This window comes from Wyeomyia smithii, chromosome 2, assembly GCF_029784165.1.
Source record: "Wyeomyia smithii strain HCP4-BCI-WySm-NY-G18 chromosome 2, ASM2978416v1, whole genome shotgun sequence".
Lineage (NCBI taxonomy): Eukaryota > Metazoa > Arthropoda > Insecta > Diptera > Culicidae > Wyeomyia > Wyeomyia smithii.
Window position 1 is genome coordinate 161797582 of NC_073695.1, and position 15952 is coordinate 161813533.

Consider the following 15952-nt stretch of genomic DNA (forward strand, 5'->3'; position numbering starts at 1 on the left):
CCGACCGATCGAATAATTATATTGCTACTGATCGTAAGCGGGAAGATGAGCGTATATCAGAAAAGAAATTTGCACTGTGACATGCCTTATCACAACTACTAGTTCCCCCGTGCAGTGAGCAAAGAGAGAATCAATTAAAACCATGAGAATGTATGCTGCACGGGGGGCGCTATATACCTAACAGTCATGTTAAAGTAAATAAAATTGGAAATTAAATAGAAATGAAGAAAAGTTCATAATCATTCAGCGACGGTCTACAATTTCAATGTACACGCGAGCACAAAAATTATTTTAAAGGTGATTTACAAAAACTCACCAGAAATCGTTCGAAATTTTTTATAATCGGCAATTTTAACGCTAAACATCGATCATGGAATTATTCTCAAAGTAATTCCAATGACAAAATTTTATTCAATGATTGTTCTTCAGGATACTATTCTATTTTGTCTCCTAATAGTCTTCTGTAAGAAACCCATCAACAATTGATTTGGTGCTAACAGATCAAAGTCTTTTATGTAGTGATTTGATCACACATGCTGACTTTGATTCTGACCATCTTCCAATAACTTTTTCTTTATCATATGAATCAGTTTTAAACCCTATGAGCTCTGTTTCTAATTATAACAAGGCGAATTGGGAAAGATACAAAACTCATATTGAGAGAAATTTCAATAATGAGCTTGATTTGCAAAACAAAGTGAATATTGATTGCGCTTTGGAAGCATTAAAATGTGCAATTGTTGATGCCAGGAATTATTTTGTTCCAAAGGCTCAAGTGAAATTTTATTCACCAATAATTGACGAAAATCTTCAACTTCTAATTCGTTTGAAAAATGTCCGCAGATGTCAACGTTCTCGTGACCCTGTTTTTAAAATTATTTATAAAGATTTACAGAAAGAGATTAAACATAGATTTACTCTTCTGAGAAATCAAAATGTTGAGACTAAAGTTGAAAAATTGAAACCATATTCAAAACCCTTTTGGAAGCTGTCGAGGATTCTTAAGAAACCTTCAAAGCCTATTCCAGTTTTAAAAGATGGTGAACGTTTTCTTGTATCCAATGAACAAAAGGCTCAAAGACTTGCTCAGCAGCAGTCACACGTCAATTTGATTTAATTTCTTCCCAGAATTTTTTACCTGCAGAAATAATTGAAACTAACTTGAATGAGATTGAATCAATTATTAGAAATTTCAAAAATATGAAAGCACCTGGTGACGATGGAATCTTTAATATACTAATCAAACATCTCCCTGAGAGCACAATGGAATTTTTAGTAAAAATTTTCAATTGCTGCTTCATAATTGCATATTTTCCCAAATTATGGAAAAATGCAAAAATTACTCCAATTTTAAAACCGGATAAGAATCCAGCTGAAGTTTCAAGTTATCGACCAATCAGTTTGCTTTCTTCAATAAGTAAATTGTTTGAGAGAATTATTCTTAACAGAATGATGTCACACATTAACGAAAATTTAATTTTTGCAGATGAACAGTTTGGATTTCGCCATGGGTATTCCACTACTCATCAATTGCTCAGAGTTACTAATATGATACGAGCTAACAAATTCCACTGGAACTGCTCTTTTAGACATAGAAAAAGCATTCGACAGTGTTTGACATAAAGGTTTAATTGCGAAACTGCAAACTTTTATTTTCCAATTTTTCTAATCAAAATTTTAAAAAATTATCTTACTGATCGAACTCTGCAGGTTGTCTATCAGAATTCAAAATCTAATAGATTTTCTGTCAGAGCATGCTGTACCGATCTGGTCAAGTTGCTGTTCAACAAGGAAGAAAACGCTCCAAAGGATTCAGAATAAAATTCTGAAAATGATTTTGAAGCGTCCTCCTTGGTTTGGTACACTCGAATTACAGAGACTTAGTGGTGTTGAACCATTAGAAGCTATGTCAAATAAAATTATTAACAATTTTCGACAAGAATCGTTGCAATCCTCAATTGCTACGATAAGCTCTCTTTATAGCCAATAAGTTAGCAATTGAGTTAGTTATAAGTTTACTTCCCCTTTTCTGACAAGTAGGTTTAAATCTCTACGAACGATAAGTCCTAATTGCGAAAGCAACCAAATCCTAACAATTAAAATTACAAATTTTTAACAGTGTGGAGAAGTCACCATTTGTGATTGGACACACATACTCATTACTTACTAATATATATCATAAATACTTAAGCTACTAACAAATCCCCCCCTTAAAAAAAATCAGCGACGGTGAATCACTGCTTTCTCAAGGTTCAGTTGTTAAGATCACAGCAAGAAATAATTTAACTAATATTATTGTTTTTAAGTTCTGTTGATTTTTTCAGTTTTTCATAAATTTTCAATTTTACGTAAGATTTGCTTGAATCCCTCTCTCCCCCTTCGTAAACATTCGTAAGAAATTTAAATACCACCCCTCCCCCTCTCCCCTTAAACCCTTACGTAATTTGTGGATGACTCCAATTTTTTTGCAAAACACCATTCCGAGATAAACGCGCATAAAGTGTGAAATTTAGCTAATGCGAACGAGGCGCGCTTTAAATCGCTCTAACTTTCTCTCTATTGCTCAAATCTCAATGAAAATTCGTGAAACTGTTTTCAAGATGTAGTACTTTATAATAATGCAATAAATTTTATTTTCGTTTTTTTTTTTAAATATAAAAAGGTATATAAACCCTTAGAACGGGTGGAGCTAGTACTAATACTAGTCAATCTTGTTGTTATGAAGAAATTCGAGTTTGAAAGATTTTTTTAATGGCAAAAGTTAATTCCTTATCCGCATAAACTTTTAATTGTATAAATAAGATTAGTAGAAGCGACTGTTTGCTACTTTTGTGGAATAGAGTGTCGAATTGCACTCGTTCATGTATGCGAGCAATGTTTATCGTGAACCGTTACAATTAATTACAATAAAAAATAACATGGTAGTCTTACCGTAAGTTCATTTATGCTAGCAGCAGCAACCACACCGACGTGGCTGGATAACTGACGCACATATTTGTATCTGGACATGTCCCATATGATTGCAGATCGATCTTTAGAACCGGATACGATTATATTGAAGGCTGTACTTGCAGCTAAGCAAGTAACGGCATCCGTATGCCCATGTAAAGTGTGCTTAACAAATAATTGCTTATGCTTAAAATCTATATCACAGACAGTTAAAATGGAATTAGTGCCAGCCATAATTATTGTTCTAGCATTCGGACATGCACAAGCAAGGATTTCTCCTGAATCGGGTGCAACGTTTTCACAAACGAATAATGCTCGATCCGAATCATACATGCCGATTCGTATCGAATGATCGGCATAGCCCCACGCTATATAACGATTAAAATTAGGAGGCATCAAAATTTTGTTCTGCTCCACGGCTAAAAAGAACTTTTCCGTTTGTATTATATGTCCTACCGGTCCCTTGAGTTCTGCAAAAATAAAAATAGATTTTTTTTCTGAATCATATCTACTTTTATAACAAACCTTTTACTGCTTGTGAACTTGATTTTAACGCTTCCAAGTTGTGAAAAAACAATTTATCGTTTGTTAAACCTGTTTGCCCTGAAAGTAATAGGGAATTGGATTCTAACGCCGAATGTTTCAATGAGTGAACTTTTTTTGCTGGATGGGCTTTGCGAAATAATTGTTTTGGAATTTGACCGAAATTGTTTATGAATCCAATCGTTGCATTTTTTTTGAGCGGATCATCAATGCTAAAATTAAAACCATCATGTGAGAAATCTTTGAAAATGTAAATGATAGTGTATACAAAGCTTACTTATAAATATCAACGTTTCCTTCATAAAAAAGATGGTGAAAAACATTCACCGCTTCTATAGCAGCCGGTCCACGTTGCTTGTATCCAAATATAAGGTCAATCCACTGTAAATATTATTATAATTACATTCTCGAATGACCGAAGCTAGACTTGATCTAATCTCGAAAAATTATCCCCATACCGAAAAAAATCCGTTGCCGTTGAAGCGGCGGCCCGTGCATGCGACCATTCGATTTACTGATTTCCAGGTTTAAGAGAAGGTCTGGAGTGATGTTTTCAATACCCGACCTGAGCCAGGAATTTGTTTTAGGTCAAACCCGAACCCGAAATTATAACAAAGTCTAATCAATCAACAAAACATCAAAGTAAGTAAAACCGGGGTGCTACATTTCCTGTCAGAATTTGATTCGATTGGAGATAACCGATTTTGAATGATATCAAACTTATATATTCAGTTTTATATTCAGTTTCGTTAGGCTACAGCAAGCATCTGGTGCTCTACAGGATGAAGCATGCTTTTTTAAATTAGTGTTACTATAAAACCATTTTACAAGAAACAAATGGCTAATAGTTATTTCAGCACCAGGAATTGGAAAACCACTATCAATCCTGCGAATTGATAGAATTTTGAACAGAGACTTCAGTCAAGCAAGCGCAAAGTAGTTGATATTTGAACGAACGAGAGATTCACACCGCTATCGGCACGGTTAAAAGTTTTTGTCAGAGCATGCTGTATGAGGGATATAATAGAATGAAATAGCTGGATATATTGTACTCTGAATGCTCTTATAATTCGCCTTATAATTAAAGTTCTGTCACTTTTTCTGAACTCTGAGTAGTAGTACCGTCGCGAAAACAAATTCGACACAAGCCAAATACGTGTATAAAGTTTCATTCAAATCAAAAATGTAGATTAACAACTTTGCGTGTTATGAGGTCGCTTGGCTGTAAACCTTAATAATATTGGTGCCTGGTGATAATATAGTGATAGTTTTCTTTTGCCCAGTAGAAAAGTTTGAGAAAATTTTAACGATATTTGTGAAGATCGGTCATTGTTTTTTATACAAATTTAATTTGACATTGCTAATGTGCAATTCCAAAAATGAACCTAACGAATGTCTTACCAAATGTAGATGTTGACTAACATGATCACTTTCTAATGCCTCGCGATGTAACCTGATAAATTCCCTTGGGTCTCCTTTCGACCAAGGTGGTAACACCACGTGATTTAAAACGTCCCCGTTTTGCTTACAACCAAAATCGAAGTTGTTAGCATTCGTTAAAAACTCGGGTAGATAGAAGAATTCAGGAATAAGTTCCTTTACGTCAGCCATATTGTGTTTAGATGCTGAATGCCACGCCTCCTCGATGCTGTGAAACATTCGATCTGCAAGATCGAAATGACCACCTTGTAAACGTAAAAAATGCTGTGTGAATGGCTCCAAACGAACAAGATATGAGCAAACAATCATTGCTGAACTGTAATGTGTTCCGTAGAAATAAGGAGGAGTTTCTCCATGGGGATCATCCCATTCGTGGTAACGTTTCTCAAATTGCAGGAGGCGATCTTTAGATTGGGCTCCCATAGGCTTAGAGAAATCACGAAATGATTTTGGATTGGTCAAGTCAAGTCGCGTGGACTCGTAATCGGCTAAAATCCATGGAAATACGGGATATTGCATCAAATCATTATAAGACCTTCCCGCCAGTGTGTTTAAATGCATCAAATACTGAAAATTAGATATTTCTCCACGCTGAAAAAGATAAAATGATATTAATCAATACAGTAAATTTCATTGGAAAGAGAATTATGCATACCACCCATCGCTGCGTGACAGATGTCTCTCCGATCAGACTACTGAGTAAACTTGATGATTGTTCTACATTGGCCGTGCGACTTTGACCCGCTACTGACTGTTGAGCATTATCAGCAATTGATGTAGCCATGGACATTATTCTTTGGTAAACTTTGTTTCGCACTTTCTTAGGAAAACTAAGCAGAAAATTCCGTCCATCGCCGGAAAAAATTTCCAAAGCAATAGGCTGTAGGAGATATCTACGTTTATGCACCTCACGAATCTCTTCATAGGCAAATTTGGATGTTTGCTTCATTTCGTGCGATCTGAAATAGTTATAATAAGAACAGTAACCTCTAAAGTACATACCATATTTACATTCTTGCATTTCCTGGATTCGGCAAAATTGGCTCATAACTTCCACATACAAGTGAGTCGATGTCCCTAATTTCGCGATTTTTCAACAGCGTAAAACCATCAATTACATAGCAGTGCTCTTTTCCAAACAAGATTAAACCTTCGTAAGTGTCTAATCCCTGTATTCGTGCACACCGAAAGATATGTGATATCTGTAAATATATTTACCCAGTTTCAGAAACTTATATCATATACTAATTCTTGAATAACTTATAAAGCCAATAAAAACCTTTAAGTATTTGATAAATTTAAAAATATATCGGAATAAGATTATTTTTCGACAAAATATGGAATTTTAAATAAATACTGTACTGCCCCTGTTTACATAGTTGACGTAAAAGCCAAAATGACCAAAATGCACTTTTTCATTGATTCAGCTTCCTTTCCCTAGGATACATACACTACAGCCGAAAAGAAAACTATTTTGTTCTGAAACTTTTGAGAAATATTGGAAAAACGTTTTGGCGTAACTGCCAATTGGTTGCAAAAACTGGCGTCACTCCATACAAGGTGCAATTGTCTATGTTTAGTCGTTTTATTCAACTTAATTAACTGTCTGTTAGCCTAGGTTAAGTCGTTTAATTCGAAAAATATTCCATGGAAAGGGGAAAAGGGAAAAGGGGGATTGAAGTCTTGTATTGTTCATTAAATTTTTTCACAAACACTCAGCCTCAGGAAGGTCTAAAGTCCGTGTCCGTGACCGTGTCCAGCGTTGCCAGGTCATTTCTTAAAAAATCTGGAAAAGGCAAAATAAAAATCTGGAAAAAATCTGGCAGTCATTTCGTGGGGTGAAAGGTTAATTTTTCGGATAAAAGTCTTGGTGTACGCAAAATTTGAGGTGACAAAATTGCAAAATCCCAATGGCCCCTCCTTGCAGCGATTGTATCCTTCGATGCCTAATTCAACTGCGTATATGAAGGATTCTATCTCTGTCTTACAGTGGAATTGTAGAAGTATTTTACCAAAAATTGATTCGTTTAAAGTTTTGATAAATAAAAACAAATGCGATGCATTTTCCCTTTGTGAAACTTGGCTTACTTCAAATATTGATCTCAACTTCCATGATTTTAATATTATTCGCCTTGATCGAGACACCCCATATGGAGGAGTACTTTTAGGGATTAAAAAGTGCTATTCTTTCTATCGTATTAACCACCCCTCGATTCCAGGCATCGAAGTTGTCGCATGTCAAATGACAATACAAGGTAAAGAGCTTTGTATTGCCTCAATATATATTCCTCCCAGAGCACAGGTTGGGCAACGGCTGCTCTTTGATTTAATAGAACTTCTTCCCTCGCCACGTTTGATTTTGGGAGACTTCAACTCTCATGGCGTGGCTTGGGGTTCCCCATACAATGATAACCGCTCCTCTTTAATCTATAACCTTTGCGATGACTTCGACATGACTATTTTAAACAACGGTGAAATGACACGTATCCCGAAACCTCCAGCGCGCCCAAGCGCTTTGGATCTATCCTTATGTTCGACGTCGCTACGGTTGGATTGCACATGGAAGGTAATCCTTGATCCTCACGGTAGCGACCATTTGCCTATTCTTATTTCAATTTATAACGGGTCAACTCGCATGCGACCAATTGACATTCCGTATGACCTCACACGGAATGTCGATTGGAAGTTATACGAGGAAATGATTTCAAAAGCGGTCGAGTCGATTCAACATCATCCACCACTTGAAGAATACAACCTCCTCGCGGGCTTGATTCTCGACGCCGCGTTGCAAGCCCAAACGAAGAAATATCCCGGCGTAACGATCAAAGAACGGCCTCCCACTCCGTGGTGGGACCAAGAGTGCTCCGATGTCTACACGCAAAGATCCGACGCGTATCTGACCTTCCGGGATACAGACGATGCCGACGACTTTAAACGTTATTCGGAGCTTGATACCAAGTTTAAAAGCTTGACTAAGGCAAAGAAACGCGGATATTGGCGTCGGTTCGTAAACGAGACGTCGAGGGAGACATCCAGAGCCGGATTTTTGGGGGGGCCCAGGGGGCCCGGGCCCCGGGCCCCCACATTTTTAGGGCCCCCACAAATCGACAAAAAGATTTTTTCTCTTTAAAAAAGAGATTTAATCAAAAGTTCGATTTACAGTAAGAAAATTCGAACAGACCATTACAATCTGACACTTTCCTTAAGTGTTATTTTTTCGCGAGCGCCAATATCGCAACTACATCCATAAGAGTTCACCTTGGATTCTCTTGGAATGACACACATTAACACACCATTTGAATCGAACCAGCCCGCATTAAACGCCTAGAGTTAAAGTTTGGCCGACTGTCATTAAAAGCGCCAATCGAAGTGTCAAAACTCGTTCCAATCGAACATCAGCAATGTTAAAACTATGATGAAAAAACTGTTGACTGTTTGATTGGAACTTTTCAATGACAGTCGGCCAAACTTTAACTCTAGGGCTTTAGCGCGCATGGGTGGTAAAGCAGATAAAGAAAATAACCCACAAGTTTTTTAATGCATTGCTTTTGCTCACTGGTCCGAATCAGGGATACCAGATGTGCTTTGCAAAATGCAGATTTTCTGAGCTCGTGTGCAAATTTAATTGACCTGCAGATATGTGTAGTTTTTTCCTAGTTTCCATTATTGTCAGAGTCGTCTTATATTTGTGCAGTCTTTCTCAAATTGTGTGCAAATTTTTGCCTGTGGATCGCATTTTTTTCAAATTGCGGTAGTTTTTTTTTCAGGCATCAAGAAAAAAGTTTGAAGATGAAACATATTAAAAATAGGTTGCGTGCGACTGTGAAGAATGAAAGGCAGTCAAACTTAGCATTATTAAGTTTCGAGTACGAGTATACTGAAGAAGTTATGTTGATTATTTAATTAATAAGTTTTCTGCAAAAAAACTCGTAAAGCATAGTTTCCAAGCGAAGTGAAAAATTTGACAAGTAAAAAGCTTAAATTTTCGCTTGCGAAATCTGTCGTGAAAACCCGTTTGTGGAACACGCAGGTATTTCACCAGTCTGCAATTTACAGTTTAAGTGAAGCGAAATTCACGAGTTTACACTCCGAGCGAAGTGAAAATTGGCTGCAACTGACAGAATATAAACGCACGCAAGTTTTTGCTTGCTGCTGCTTTTTTCACTAGCGTTTGCATGCGTGAAAAAAGTGAACACAAGAAAAAGATGAGATCCACAACCTTTCGCGATCGCACAACGATTTCGCTTGATCGAATTTGTCTACAGTTCCTAGCGAAGTGAAATTTTTGCAGGTTGCATTTTCACGAGCGTAAAAAAATGATCATTTTGTATGAGATTTTCACTTCGCTTGGAACTCTAAATAGGACTTAAGAAAAAATTCTAACAAATTTTTGGTAATTTTTCAATAGCAAATAAATGCTTTTAACTCGTACGATAAAAAACAGTTTTGTTAATTTTGGGGCCCCCACTATAACTGGGCCCCGGGCCCCCACAATCGTAAATCCGGCCCTGGAGACATCAATGAGCACTCTTTGGAACACAGCCCGAAGAATGCGGAATCGCGTAACGGTCAACGAAAGCGAGGAGTCTTCAAGTAGGTGGATATTTGATTTTGCCAGGAAAGTATGTCCTGACTCTGTTCCTGAGCAAAACATTGTTCGCGATGCGTCTCCGGGCCACGACGCGATAGAATCACCTTTTACGATGGCAGAGTTTTCAGTTGCCCTTCTGTCCTGTAACAATAACGCGCCTGGGTTAGATAGAATCAAATTCAACTTGTTGAAGAATCTACCCGGCAATGCCAAGAGGCGCTTGTTGAACTTGTTCAATAAGTTCCTGGAGCAAAATATTGTACCGCAGGATTGGAGGCAAGTGAAGGTGATCGCCATCCAAAAACCAGGGAAACCAGCTTCTGATCACAACTCTTATAGGCCGATTGCAATGCTATCCTGTATCCGGAAATTGATGGAAAAAATGATACTCCGTCGTTTAGACCATTGGGTCGAATCAAATGGTCTACTATCAGATACTCAATTTGGCTTCCGCCGTGCCAAAGGGACGAATGATTGTCTTGCGTTGCTTTCAACAGATATTCAGCTGGCGTATGCTCGCAAAGAACAAATGGCGTCTGCGTTCTTGGACATTAAGGGGGCTTTTGATTCCGTTTCTATTGACATTCTTTCGGGTAAACTTCACCGACAAGGATTTTCTCCAATTTTGAACAATTTTTTGCGGTCGAGTCGATTCAACATCATCCACCACTTGAAGAATACAACCTCCTCGCGGGCTTGATTCTCGACGCCGCGTTGCAAGCCCAAACGAAGAAATATCCCGGCGTAACGATCAAAGAACGGCCTCCCACTCCGTGGTGGGACCAAGAGTGCTCCGATGTCTACACGCAAAGATCCGACGCGTATCTGACCTTCCGGGATACAGACGATGCCGACGACTTTAAACGTTATTCGGAGCTTGATACCAAGTTTAAAAGCTTGACTAAGGCAAAGAAACGCGGATATTGGCGTCGGTTCGTAAACGAGACGTCGAGGGAGACATCCAGAGCCGGATTTTTGGGGGGGCCCGGGCCCCGGGCCCCCACATTTTTAGGGCCCCCACAAATCGACAAAAAGATTTTTTCTCTTTAAAAAAGAGATTTAATCAAAAGTTCGATTTACAGTAAGAAAATTCGAACAGACCATTACAATCTGACACTTTCCTTAAGTGTTATTTTTTCGCGAGCGCCAATATCGCAACTACATCCATAAGAGTTCACCTTGGATTCTCTTGGAATGACACACATTAACACACCATTTGAATCGAACCAGCCCGCATTAAACGCCTAGAGTTAAAGTTTGGCCGACTGTCATTAAAAGCGCCAATCGAAGTGTCAAAACTCGTTCCAATCGAACATCAGCAATGTTAAAACTATGATGAAAAAACTGTTGACTGTTTGATTGGAACTTTTCAATGACAGTCGGCCAAACTTTAACTCTAGGGCTTTAGCGCGCATGGGTGGTAAAGCAGATAAAGAAAATAACCCACAAGTTTTTTAATGCATTGCTTTTGCTCACTGGTCCGAATCAGGGATACCAGATGTGCTTTGCAAAATGCAGATTTTCTGAGCTCGTGTGCAAATTTAATTGACCTGCAGATATGTGTAGTTTTTTCCTAGTTTCCATTATTGTCAGAGTCGTCTTATATTTGTGCAGTCTTTCTCAAATTGTGTGCAAATTTTTGCCTGTGGATCGCATTTTTTTCAAATTGCGGTAGTTTTTTTTCAGGTATCAAGAAAAAAGTTTGAAGATGAGACTTAAGAAAAAATTCTAACAAATTTTTGGTAATTTTTCAATAGCAAATAAATGCTTTTAACTCGTACGATAAAAAACAGTTTTGTTAATTTTGGGGCCCCCACTATAACTGGGCCCCGGGCCCCCACAATCGTAAATCCGGCCCTGGAGACATCAATGAGCACTCTTTGGAACACAGCCCGAAGAATGCGGAATCGCGTAACGGTCAACGAAAGCGAGGAGTCTTCAAGTAGGTGGATATTTGATTTTGCCAGGAAAGTATGTCCGGACTCTGTTCCTGAGCAAAACATTGTTCGCGATGCGTCTCCGGGCCACGACGCGATAGAATCACCTTTTACGATGGCAGAGTTTTCAGTTGCCCTCCTGTCCTGTAACAATAACGCGCCTGGGTTAGATAGAATCAAATTCAACTTGTTGAAGAATCTACCCGGCAATGCCAAGAGGCGCTTGTTGAACTTGTTCAATAAGTTCCTGGAGCAAAATATTGTACCGCAGGATTGGAGGCACGTGAAGGTGATCGCCATCCAAAAACCAGGGAAACCAGCTTCTGATCACAACTCTTATAGGCCGATTGCAATGCTATCCTGTATCCGGAAATTGATGGAAAAAATGATACTCCGTCGTTTAGACCATTGGGTCGAATCAAATGGTCTACTATCAGATACTCAATTTGGCTTCCGCCGTGCCAAAGGGACGAATGATTGTCTTGCGTTGCTTTCAACAGATATTCAGCTGGCGTATGCTCGCAAAGAACAAATGGCGTCTGCGTTCTTGGACATTAAGGGGGCTTTTGATTCCGTTTCTATTGACATTCTTTCGGGTAAACTTCACCGACAAGGATTTTCTCCAATTTTGAACAATTTTTTGCACAATTTGTTGTCCGAAAAGCACATGCATTTTACGCACGGCGATTTGGCAACTTTTCGCATTAGTTACATGGGTCTTCCCCAGGGCTCATGTTTAAGCCCCCTTCTTTACAACTTTTATGTAAATGACATCGACGAATGTCTGGCAAATTCATGCACGATAAGACAACTTGCAGACGACAGTGTAATCTCTGTTACAGGAGCCAAAGCTGCCGATTTGCAAGGACCATTGCAAGATACCTTGGACAATTTGTCTGCTTGGGCTTTACAGCTAGGTATCGAATTCTCTCCGGAGAAGACTGAGATAGTAGTTTTTTCTAGGAAGCATGAACCTGCTCTGCTTCAAACACAATTAATGGGTAAAACGATTTCTCAGGTTTTGGTACACAAATATCTTGGTGTCTGGTTCGACTCTAAAGGCACCTGGGGTTGTCACGTGAGGTATCTGATGAAAAAATGTCAACAAAGAGTGAATTTTCGTCGTACAATAACCGGACAATGGTGGGGAGCCCACCCAGGAGACCTTATAAGGCTTTACCAAACAACGATATTGTCTGTTATTGAATACGGGTGTTTCTGCTTCCGCTCCGCAGCAAACACACATTTGATCAAACTGGAGCGAATACAATATCGTTGTTTGCGTATCGCCTTAGGTTGCATGCAGTCGACCCATACGATGAGTTTGGAGGTCTTAGCTGGAGTACTACCATTGAAAAACCGCTTCTGGAACCTGTCTTCTCGTATTCTTATCAAATGTGAGGTCTTGAACCGTCCCGTGATTGAAAATTTTGAAAGGTTAATCGAACTTAATTCTCAAACATTGTATTTCAATCACATGTCCCAAAATATTAACCCTTCTTCGAATATTCCAAATCGTGTCGACTTATCAAATACTTCTGATTCTACTGTGTTTTTCGATACATCCATGATAGAAGAAACTCGTAGAATCCCGGATCATTTACGCGTGCAGCAGATCCCCAAAATTTTTTCCAATAAATATCGAAACATCAACTGCGACAATATGTACTACACTGACGGATCACTTCTTGATGGGTCCACTGGCTTCGGTATCTTCAATAACAATTTAACCGTCTCCCATAAGCTCGATAATCCTGCTTCTGTTTACGTCGCAGAATTAGCTGCAGTACACCCTAGGGATTATCGAAAAAATGCCCACGGACCATTATTTCATCTTTACGGACAGTCTCAGTTCCATTGAGGCTCTCCGATCGATGAAAGATGTTAAGCACTCTCCGTATTTCCTGGGGAAAATACGGGAACATCTGAGTGCTTTGTCCGAAAAATCTACTCAGATTACTTTAGCGTGGGTCCCTTCTCACTGCTCAATACCGGGTAATGAGAAAGCGGACTTTTTGGCTAAGGTGGGCGCAACAAACGGTGATATTTATGAAAGACCAATTGCCTTTAATGAATTTTTCGCATTTGTACGTCAGAATACGATCATCAGTTGGCAAAATTCTTGGACCAAGGGGGAACTCGGAAGGTGGTTACATTCCATAATCCCCAAGGTATCGACGAACCCGTGGTTCAGGGGGTTGGATGTAGGTCGGGATTTCATTTGCGTGATGTCCCGGCTTATGTCCAATCACTATAGATTTGACGCGCATCTCCGTCGTGTTGGACTCGGGGAGAGTGGTATCTGTGCCTGTGGTGAAGGTTATCACGACATAGAGCACGTTGTTTGGTCATGCCCTGTACACCGTGACGCCAGGTCTAGATTAATAGCTTCCCTGCAGGCCGAAGGTAGGCAGCCGGCTGTTCCTGTTCGTGATGTCTTGGCGAGCCGTGACCTATCCTACATGTCCCTTATATACGTTTTCCTGAAATCCATCCACGCCCCAGTTTAGTCCTATCCCCTTCCGCCTACATCCAACCAAACGACAAGAACACGTTAAGACCCCGTATCCGGAAACAGCAACTAGACCCGCACGATACTCTCAGGCCCCGAGGGAGACAACCCAATATGCCAGTCCGTAATATCTTGGCCCAGCAGCGGAACATATTCAATATGCTGATTACCTATGGCGATGGAAAACCATCAAACAACAAATCAGTGCTTTTCATGCAAAACATTCTAGCTTAAGTTAGATTTAGTTTCAGCTCGTAGTCGGCAGCGAGGATAAAAAATTTGCTTTTAGTTATTAAGATACTTTAGAAAGTAAGCTACCAGATATAATTGGCGCCGTTAAACATTGAATTGTATTTGTGCCGTGTCAAATAAACTATAGATGAGGAAAAAAAAAATTGCAAAATTTCGCACCAAAATTGAAGTGATGACCTTTTTGCGGAACAGAGAAAATAAAATCTGGATAAAATCTGGATCATCCATGAAAAATCTGGATAATTTGACATCAAAGCTGTTTACCTGGATACATGTCCAAAAATCTGGATAATCCAGCTAAATCTGGATACCTGGCAACGCTGACCGTGTCCTTTCCTCCTACTAGTGGATATCCGCACCAGATGATATTGTGGTAGACGTGTCTATTTATATACTGAGTCAGAAAACCCTATCCTGTTTCCCCTAACGCAGTGCTCTCACTAATACTCCCACCTACGCATGATCTCGGCCTATAGACTGCCATCGGTTGGTGTCGGTTCAAGAACAGTCTTCTCACCAGGCTTGCCAGATCTACGGATTTATCCGTTGGTCTACGGATTTGTTCACTTCTACGGAAAAACAATCAAATGGGAAACCCACATCCCTGTCACGAACGTCATCCCCATACATTTTGCTTGAAATCGTTTTTCTCTGGCTCTCTGGCTCGAATATCCGTCAAAAGGCTGTCAGCGCTTGCGAAACAGCCGAATAAGCTCCGTCCATGCGAGATCAACTGTTGCTGCAAGTGGTGTGTAGGAATGCAAAAAGCGAAGAACGACTGTTTTGTTTTAAACGTTCTATGGATTTTGTGCAGGACACAAATGGTCATGTTCAAACATTTTTCAACACGTTCTGGATAGCCCTAAATTCAATATAGTTAGAAGCACGAAAAAAATCTGTACAGTAACACATGCGGCACAATGAACGGAGCTTATGATCATATTTTCAACACTAGCGTCATCATCATCGGCGGCAGCTTCAGGAAACAGTTGCCATGACATCGGTCTGGGGAAACCCGTAGAAAAGAGGGGAAATCAGGGGAAATCCGTAGAAATCCGTAGAACCTACGGATTTTAACGAAATAGTTCTGGCGACGCTGCTTCTCACGTCTATCGAGTCGAACGCCGGTTCTATTTAGAGAGGTTAAGCGTGCTATAAGTTGGCTACCACAAACCGTGACGACGAGGATAAAAACGAAACTGTGCGGTCGAATAGTTTTTCTCGGTCATTTTCATTAAAGGAATAATAAATAAATAAAAGGTAAATGAAAAGTAATGCATCTGTGAAAAAGTGAAAAAAAAGCACCCATTATGATCTCCGCTTAACGATGGCGTAGGACTGTGAAGAAGCGTAGTTTAGTTCAAGCTAATATGAAATATCACGGCCAATTGTGTGTTTTTTTTAGTGTTTCTGGTATTGGCTGATATTATAATCTATGAAAAAGGGTGTGATCGACATGTGATTACATGGGAAGTTAAAAGACCGCCATTTTGGTTAGCAGAAAAAAATCTTCCTGCTTTATTTGTAGTAGTGTTTGCCTGCTGCTGAGCTCCCCTGATTATCGCATCGTATGAGTGTGCCATTTCGAGAGTGTAGTGTTTTTTTTTCTCGTTTGCTCTCTATCACTCTTTCATCGGATAGCGTTCACATGTGTACATAACAAACTTAAAGAAAAATGGAATACACAAACAGGAGAGCTGCACACAGTTATGTAGATCTGTTGGGGTG

General features: G+C 39.4%; 1 protein-coding gene across 1 annotated transcript in view; it reads right to left on the reverse strand.

Annotated features, from left to right (window-relative positions):
* LOC129721968 (WD repeat and FYVE domain-containing protein 3) overlaps positions 1–15952 on the reverse strand; it is a 280812-nt gene that overhangs the window by 59078 nt on the left and 205782 nt on the right. The window contains exons 21-26 of the mRNA XM_055675111.1: positions 5944–6134; positions 5588–5891; positions 4894–5523; positions 3770–3873; positions 3475–3704; positions 2932–3419 (exon numbers count right to left, since the gene is read on the reverse strand). Coding sequence (XP_055531086.1) covers positions 2932–3419; positions 3475–3704; positions 3770–3873; positions 4894–5523; positions 5588–5891; positions 5944–6134 — 1947 coding nt within the window. The remainder of the gene's footprint in view (positions 1–2931; positions 3420–3474; positions 3705–3769; positions 3874–4893; positions 5524–5587; positions 5892–5943; positions 6135–15952) is intronic.